The sequence below is a fragment of the Lolium rigidum genome, chromosome 3 (genome assembly GCF_022539505.1).
Source record: "Lolium rigidum isolate FL_2022 chromosome 3, APGP_CSIRO_Lrig_0.1, whole genome shotgun sequence".
Classification (NCBI taxonomy): Eukaryota; Viridiplantae; Streptophyta; class Magnoliopsida; order Poales; family Poaceae; genus Lolium; species Lolium rigidum.
Window position 1 is genome coordinate 118,907,086 of NC_061510.1, and position 8,977 is coordinate 118,916,062.

Consider the following 8,977-nt stretch of genomic DNA (forward strand, 5'->3'; position numbering starts at 1 on the left):
ACCTAGAGTAAGCGGTGCAAAGCAAGGCGGTGATCCAAACACGAAATTTTGGTGGAAAGCCGTCCCTTTTAAGTAGCTCAAGGATGTAGTCCCATCTCACAAAGACGAAAGCTTTGCGGATATCTAGTTTGAAGATGAGCGAGGGGATTTTGTTCTTGTGAAATCTTCTCGCAAGGTTCTTAACATACACGAAATTGTGTATGCTTCTTCTTTCTATAAAAAAAAACTTTAAGCGTTGGACACAAGGTCACTCATGAGTGGTGCGAGATGGGAAGCATGCTGCCCACTGCTAAAGATTTGTGCAGAAAACTGCGATTTGTTGAATGCGAATCGTTCACCCGGGCGAAAGCTCTTAGTCCGTCGAAAATGTCGGGCAGCCGAGGCAGGGACAGTGCCACCGGCGAGATATACGGTCATGTCCCGGCCGCTACGGTACGACCGCGGCGCATAGAGTCTGCCCCGCTAGGGTACAACACTCGCGATACCTTGATGGCGGCGCGCGGCAACAGTCGACGTCGCACGATCTCCCCGTCGAAACGGGACCATACGCGATACGCCGGACGAACTTCGCCGATAAACTGACAACAGAACCCCAGCCAACCAACCAGCTGACGGCTGCGGCTCCCCGCCGGCTGCCGCGCCACTAAAAAGATTCAGAGCCAGCCGCCAGCCCGCCACGACACTGCCCAGCAAGATCCCCACCACCCGCTCCTCATCCCCCTCAGCACGATCGCCACCGGCATATAAAATTCAGGCAGCAGCCAAGCGTAAAGCTCCCCCGTTTGTTCGGGACTCTGCCAAGTCAACCTCATCTAGGAGAGGAGAGAGGGGTGGGGGCAGCGCGGCGGCGGGGAGAAATGGCGGCGGAGAGGGACATCGACGACCTGCCGCGGAACGACGCCAACTACACGGCGCTCACGCCGCTCTGGTTCCTCGAGCGCGCCGCGCTGGCGCACCCGGCCCGGGCGTCCGTCGTGCACGGCCACGTGCGCTACACCTGGGCCGACACCTACCGCCGGTGCCGCCGCCTCGCCTCCGCCCTCGCGCGCCGGTCCGTCGGCCACGGGAGCACGGTACGGGACGCCATCTCTGTCTCACCTCCATTTCCTCCTCCCCTTTCTCTGCGTGTGCTAGTGTGCCACTGCCTCTGCTCTGGTGTGTTCGTTTGATACTCTGTTCCCTTACATGTTCTATGAACTCGTACAGATGTGTCAGTACTCAGTAGAGGTCAGAAACAACTTGATTATCACCCATGCATGATCCTGTGAAAAATCAATCCTTTTTATTCCAAAGTTTGACCATGCGTTTGCTTGATAAGATCGATCAAATCGTGTTAAAACCACCTGATAAATCTCCATTCAGAATGGGGCTCCAGTGTCATGCCATATCTAATTACAGACAATGGACTTAAATGAGTAGACGCGGGTTTATGGACCAAGTGACATTTTTGCACAAGTGTAAGGATCTGTAACACCGTTTATTGATTGAATAAACAAAAATACAAACTTTCCACTTGATCATACGAACTTGCCTCGAAGGGCAATTTTTGCTTTTTTTTTTTGGAGAGTCAGCAATATATACTCTGTTGCTATTCACTTGTGCACCCTCAGAAGCTATATATGGTCATAAATGGGCTTTCAACTCCTGGATTTCTTTGTAGCAGGTATGAGGTTCGATCGTATTGATAGACTGTTAATAGCTGGGTGGGTGAATGTTGTGCTTCTTCAGTCATCAACTCCTCATATGATAGGAATGCATCCTACAACGAGCTTCTCCTTTCAATACACATGTCTTGTGCATTTTCTGTTGAACAAACACATGTTGAGATTTGATGGTCCACATGAACGCATTAATGGAGTGGCATACTTATGGAAATAAAGTTATAAACTAAATTATGTCACATACTTCTGTATCCAAATTGTATTGTTTTGTTATAGTTTCATGTCTGCGTAGGGCCGTAATAACATACCTTTTTTTGTAGAAAAATAACATACTTTTTAATACCATGAATTGTGGAATTTCTTTTTTTTAGGAAACGTGGAACTGTATTGTATGGTCAATTCACAATAAATGTGGCATTGCTGGTCTACAAGCATATCTGGAATAGACCATCAACTGCAAACATAAGGAGATTAGAATCGTTACTAGCATCTATGATCAAAGTTTCTAATTATTGTTTCAACTAAGCTTTCATATTCATCATTGCTGCTTTAGACCTTTCGAGTTACCTTCTGTGTTGAGCTTGTGGCACATTCTTGTATGTGTTGGCAAGCTTGTGTCTATGGAAAAGATGAGTGATGTATAGGAGTAACTAGAGTCCAGTTTAATTAAGAAAGAGCTGCAGACCAATCCCACGCTATCTAGCCCCCTGGGTGAATTCTCAAAAGCTTTATTCTAGAAAATGACCATCATCGAGCAGTGCGGAGTGAAACCATGTACAAGCTGGGTATAGTATTGGTGCTCATCACTCCATTCATCTTGTTGGCACCAAAACTTGTGTTTGCTAAGAGTTCAAATGTCCAGTACATTTGTGTTATACTGAAGATTGAGTGCAGAAATCACCATGAAAGACAGTAATATCTCTTCAAGTGCCACTACAGTATTTTGATTACAAATGTGCTGCCTAATACTACTATCATGTTTATACTGATTTTCTTTTCTTCAATCTGTTAGGTAGCTGTAATAGCTCCAAATATCCCAGCAATTTATGAAGCTCATTTTGGGGTTCCCATGGCTGGAGCAGTGGTCAACTGTGTCAACATTCGATTAAATGCTGCCACTGTTGCATTTCTGCTGGACCACTCATCGGCTGAAGTTGTGATGGTTGACCAAGAATTTTTCTCCCTGGCAGTGGATTCTTTGAAGATTATAGCAGATCAAAAGAAAGGTTCTTTCAAACAGCCACTTGTAATAGTTATTGGGGATCATACTTGCGATCCTTCAGCCCTCCAAGATGCTCTGAGAACAGGAGCAATTGAATACGAGAAGTTCTTGGAAACTGGTGATCCTGAATTTTCCTGGAAACCACCGCAGGATGAATGGAAGAGTATTGCCTTAGGTTATACCTCTGGGACAACATCTAACCCAAAGGGTGTGGTATTGCATCATAGGGGTGCTTACCTAATGTCACTCAGTGGTGCTCTTGTATGGAAGATGAATGACGGCGCGGTTTATCTGTGGACTTTGCCAATGTTCCACTGCAATGGCTGGTGCTATACATGGACTCTTGCTGCTATCTGTGGAACAAGCATATGTCTTCGTCAGGTATGTCTCACTATTTTATAACCGTGCTTCATTAGGGACCTTCTTACTTCCATATGTCTGTAACATCAACCGTTTACAGAACTTAAAATTAGTAAACCGTGTTTCAGAATGTACACTTAAGGCCTACTCATGAAATCTAATGTTTTGGGGAATATTGTTTCTATATGAATAGAAGATAAATGTTTTTAATAGTAAGTATGAGACCACAATGATGTGATTGAGAAGTATAATACACGTGTTGATGCAATAACCTCAACTGCATTATCCTGCGTAAAATACCATGATGAATTATAACAATGAATGATGCTACTCTACTGAACGAAATCATTCCTTGAGTATGAATGCTTGCAGACAATTTATAACTAGCTTGATGTCCTGTAAAAAAACTACTTGATGCACTTCATCAGTGTTGCTTTGCACATTAAACTTCCAATAGCAACACAGTCGAATCATGAAAGATATACAAGGAAATAAAGAAGACAGACTAGCACAAAATATAGTATTAGAAGTAGAATTATCAGTGGAGCACCAGTCCGAAACTTAAGATGATAATTTTGCTGATATCTTTATAAATTGTGCCTCATCTTTCTTTTGCACTGATAGCTTATCATTGAGCTTCATGTAAACACATGCTCATTTATTAATTGCCCCCCTGATAAAATGAATCGTGAAAACTTTAGGTCCTTCATGGCTTTGTATGTGATGGATGCAGTTGCCGCATAAAAAAATGAATTAGATAACATACATGACATGGGTTAGAATTTGGACCCTTGTTGTTCATTTCATGTGATTACGCAGACAGGTCATTACCAACTTGTTGTTGGTCCATAACCGTTAGTTTGACTGCAGGCTTAGCTGAAAGTTACAATTTGTTATCCAGATGCTAGTAACAAGAACTTGCTTTGCATGAACTGCTTGAAAAAAGTTTGGCATACTTGATTGTTGCTTTGATGCAAGAACATTGATGCCTAGAATGTGTATGCTTGGAAATTAAGGGACTTAGGTTGGCTGAATTTTTTTCTGACAATGGAAGATACTCTCCCACAATGTGTGGAAGCTTTCAGCATTGGGTATGCCCTTTTTTAATGGAAGATACTCTCCCAGTAGTACACACACAACAGAACATTGACAATAGCAAAAAATTATACAGATCAGTACACTTTGAACTCAACCTTAATTAACCTTATTTGACCACTTGTTTTGATTTTGAACTTTTAATTTAAAATTTGTTAGCAACTCATCTGAATAATGGCTTTGGTTTCGGTGTCCCCCCCTTTCCAAACTTTAGGCCCCTGTGGACGCCTAGGATTTTCCGATACCCCTTCGTGGGCTAACTTATCCCTTCAACTTTAGTGGTTGAGAGGGAAAGGGGGAGGACACCGAAGCATTGTTCCTTTTATTGCTTGTTTAGTATATTGAACAATTTTTAGATCACATGGAACCAGAAAGATAATTCTCCATTAGCCTCATGTAGCATATGATTATCTTGTGTTGACCCATATTTACAGGTCACAGCGAAGGCCATCTTCTCAGCGATAGCCAACCAAGGAGTAACTCACTTCTGTGGGGCACCAGTTGTGCTCAACACCATCATCAACGCCCCTCCGTCTGACAAAATTCTTCCGCTGCCGCGAGTTGTTGATGTCATGACTGCTGGCGCTGCTCCACCACCCTCAGTCCTTGCATCAATGTCGAAGCTCGGTTTCCGTGTCGCTCATACGTATGGCCTTTCAGAGACATATGGACCATCTACGGTGTGCGCATGGAAGCCAGAGTGGGACATCCTGCCAGATGACGAGCGTGCCCGCCTCCATGCTCGCCAGGGCATTCGCTATGTAGGCTTGGAAGGCCTCGATGTCGTTGACCCGAAGTCGATGGTGCCAGTCCCAGCCGACGGGTCCACCCTCGGAGAGATTGTAATGCGAGGGAACGCCGTCATGAAGGGTTACCTGAAGAACCCAAAGGCCAACGCTGAGGCATTCGAGAATGGCTGGTTCCATTCCGGTGACCTAGGCGTTCGACACCCTGACGGCTACATTGAAGTGAAGGACCGAGCCAAGGACATCATCATTTCCGGTGGGGAGAACATCAGCAGCTTGGAGGTGGAGAAGGCGGTCTACATGCACCCGGCAGTTCTCGAGGCGTCGGTCGTGGCACGAGCTGACGAGCAGTGGGGTGAGTCACCGTGCGCCTTTGTCACGCTCAAGGACAGTGTCGATGGTTCCAACGAGGCAGCATTGGCTGGTAACATAATGAGGTTCTGCCGTGAGCGGCTGCCTGGCTATTGGGTCCCGAAGTCTGTGGTGTTCGGGCCGCTGCCAAAGACGGCGACAGGTAAGATCAAGAAGCATGAGCTGAGAGCAAAGGCCAAGGAATTGGGCCCTGTCCGGAAGAGCAGGATGTGAATCTGTGAGATAAGCAAATTTTGCTCTGAAATTTGGTGCGCATTACTCGTATGAGCGGTCGTTTGGTGCCAGTCCATTATGTATTCTTAGGATGGAGGTTGTACACCCCAAACTGTATTTTGTTGTATCTTGGAATTGTTGTGCAAACCAACACACTTGCTAAAATTGTTTCTTAGTGTCTCGTAATCATGTGGACGACGTATGTATTAGAGTTCTATCAATCTTCTGGAAGGCAGACAAGGACTGAAATTTCGTAATGTTGGTGAATACTACTACTCTCTTGCTGCTCGGTGGTAGTATACCATATGCACTTTAGCAGGGCAACCACAGGTATACCATACTAAACGACTAGAGATATTTTTTTTATTTTCAAATATTTCGGTTGTATTACACTAGAAGACTAGCAGTACGAGTACATGAACAAGTAATACTATACCATTTTGTTTTTTTTTTTGAAACGAGGCAAGACTTGCCATTTTCATTAATAGAGAAGAATAGGTGGTCAGTTTATTAACGGAAAACCGACCAAAAACCAGTACAAACACCCATGCCGACCGTCATGGAACACGACCGTCGCATGGGCAAACACAACCACCCTGGCAACCCACCGAAGCTGCACAAACACCACCTAGGCGAAGATCGTCGTCGAGGTTGCTCACCGGCGTCATCGTCATCACTCCGCACCCGCAGCGACTCCGACTTCCCCGAAGAAGCGACCAACAAAGAAGACCTTGCCGAAGCAGCACCGCGAGGTTTAAGCTGGCCAACGCCAAACAGGTGGCTCCTCGTGTAGGGGAATGCAGCTCCGACTCGGATGACGAGCTCCGGCAAGGGGATGCGCAAGACCCGGGCCGAAGGTGAACTTCACCTGGACCGCCCCTTGCAGGTCATCGTACGCCGCCCAAGAGAGGACCTCGAAGAACATGGCAGCTCCGACTCCACAGCAACGGAAGACCAGCATGGAGGAAACTCGGACACGCCGGGCCAAGCCGACTAACAAGGTCTTGCCGCGACCAAACCATCACTCTTCAACGCCATCGTTGCCACATAAGCCGCCACACGGAACACCGACATCGCCGGTTGGACACCTGCCAACCGCGAAGATGTGTGCGTCCAGCCCAAAGGAAGAGCAGATGTGATCGAGGTCTTCTAGACGACGCCCCAAAGGAGGTAAGCGACGTGAGACGACGCCCGTCGCCCGACCCAACAGGGCCAAAGCTTTCACCCGAAGAGCCTGATCCGAGCTTGGAGGCCGAGGGAGCTCCACGGCAGTGCCTCCAACGAGGGAACAACGCCCGCAGGCGCAGCCACCGCCGGCCGGACATAGCCGGGCAGACTTTCGCCCGGAACTTCAAGGCCACCATCCCCACGCAACTGGCCGAAGCCAGCCTGCAGATCCACTGGCCCGCACACACCTGCAACCACAACCGCGCCATCGCGAAGCAGGGCCACCACAGACCTCGCCGCCGACGAGGTCGACGGGCCGGATCCCGCACGATCTGGCGACCACCTCCAGGGCGCCGTCGACGACCAGCAACAGCTAGCAGGCCGCCACCCCGCACAAAGGAACCACAAAGCAGGAGGGGGGCCGCCACCCCACCCCAACGCGACGAGCCGGAGCCACAGGGCTGCCGGCGTCGACGCCGCCGGGCCGGTGCAGGGGAGCCGGAGCTCAGCCACCGGAGGCGCAGCAGGGGAGTCCACGGCGCGCGAGGGGGGCTCCAGGCCGCCAGGAGCCGCCGGACCGTCCGCCGCCGCAGGGGGCCGAGCCTCCCCCACCGGAGCAGAGCCGCCGCCCCGATCCGCGATTGCAGCGCGGCCGCGCGGGAGAGGCCCCGCCGCCGCCGTCTTCCACACGGGCTTTGCCCGGCGAAGTCATCCGGCGACGGCGAGGGGGGTTGGAGCCTGGGGGCTGGGGTGGCGGCGGCGGCGGGCTAGGTTTCCCCCGAGCCGCCCCTGGAGACGAAGCGGGGGTCGGGTTGCTTTGGCTTGATTTAGGTACTATACCATTTTGTTCTTGAACACTCCCGCTCTCATGATTCCCTTCTAAGTTCTAAGATCAACTCTTCTGTTCCATTGTGCGAATGAAATCTGATCAGGTCCAAGTTCAATACAAAAAGTTTTGCAGAGAGGTTCTGTCGAAATTGCAAGGTAGACAAAGAAAACAAAAGGCAACAGTTTGCTGATTTTATCTGTAAGCTTCAGGGTGTGTGTTAATCTGAAGTGTCTTCATTCAGCTTCAGAGGGCTTGCTGTAGATGAGGGGATCCAGCGATCAAATTCCAGCGTCGAGCTCGGACTGGCATGTAGTTGCCAGCTTTTGGAGCAGAGGGTGCTGGAGAGCCAAAGTGGTAAGGGGAGCCTTGTCGGAAACCCTGAGGCGAGCACCGCCAGTCAGGACATCATCAAAGGGCAAAAGGTACCTGCTCAAGGCATTCCTGAAGAGATAGAAACACAGCCTCCAGCTGAACCTGCAAAAAAATTACTCCGACTCGACTATCTGCCAAGGCGCGCTGCACCTGGTGGATGTGTTGGCAGAATTGCTCCACCAACTCCATATTGGTTCTCTGAAGATAACCATCCATTTCTTGATTGTTTAAAACTATTTTGTTCCTAGATTCTATGTAGACCGACGGGTAGCAGGCTAGCAGCACAAATAGAGTTCATTATTCATCGGAGCATGTCTCTTATTAGCAACCCAAAACAAAAGCAACTGAATCTAGGCTGCTACCAATGGGTCGATTGAAGAAAGCAGGAACAACTTACCAAATTTTATTAGTTGCCAGACAGTGCAAGAAGACAGTGAAAGACCTTCAGGACAAGCAAAAATAGGCCCCTATGGTTTGTAAGACTCCGAAAACATAGGAATATGACAATTACAGAAATACGATAGGATTGCAGGTATAAAACGAAGAATTGGAAAAAAAACACGAATTTTACGAAACTAGTGTGTGATTCGTTTGAATAGGAAAACACAGCTATCCTGAAAGCGTAGTTAAATCAAGGACAAAATAAATGCTAATCTTTTCTTATTTTTTCTTTTCGAATTATTTTAGGTCATTATCATGCAATTTATGGCATTTGCCTTGTTCTTTGAGCGTACGAATGTGAAGAGGAGGTTTGAGTGGATTGCATAATCCTTTTATTTTTCCTATACAAGCTAACAAAGGAAAAAAATCCTCCACTTTTTTTATGCTCTATTCGTTTGAATCAAATGGATAATAGGTCAAAGCTGTCGCTGACGCGGGGGCGGAGGTTGGTCCAAAGGAAGCCTCAGAGAAAGTGGAGGAGGAGGCCCGACCGTCTCGG

General features: G+C 48.0%; 1 protein-coding gene across 1 annotated transcript; it reads left to right on the forward strand.

Moving 5' to 3' along the window:
* Window positions 1-842: 842 nt before the first annotated feature.
* On the forward strand, window positions 843-5,918 carry LOC124702228 (acetate--CoA ligase CCL3-like). Its single transcript, XM_047234352.1, has 3 exons — window positions 843-1,073; window positions 2,674-3,264; window positions 4,773-5,918. The coding sequence occupies exons 1-3, from the start codon at window positions 858-860 to the stop codon at window positions 5,667-5,669; spliced, it is 1,704 nt and encodes a 567-aa protein (XP_047090308.1). The 5' UTR covers window positions 843-857; the 3' UTR covers window positions 5,670-5,918.
* Window positions 5,919-8,977: the final 3,059 nt, after the last annotated feature.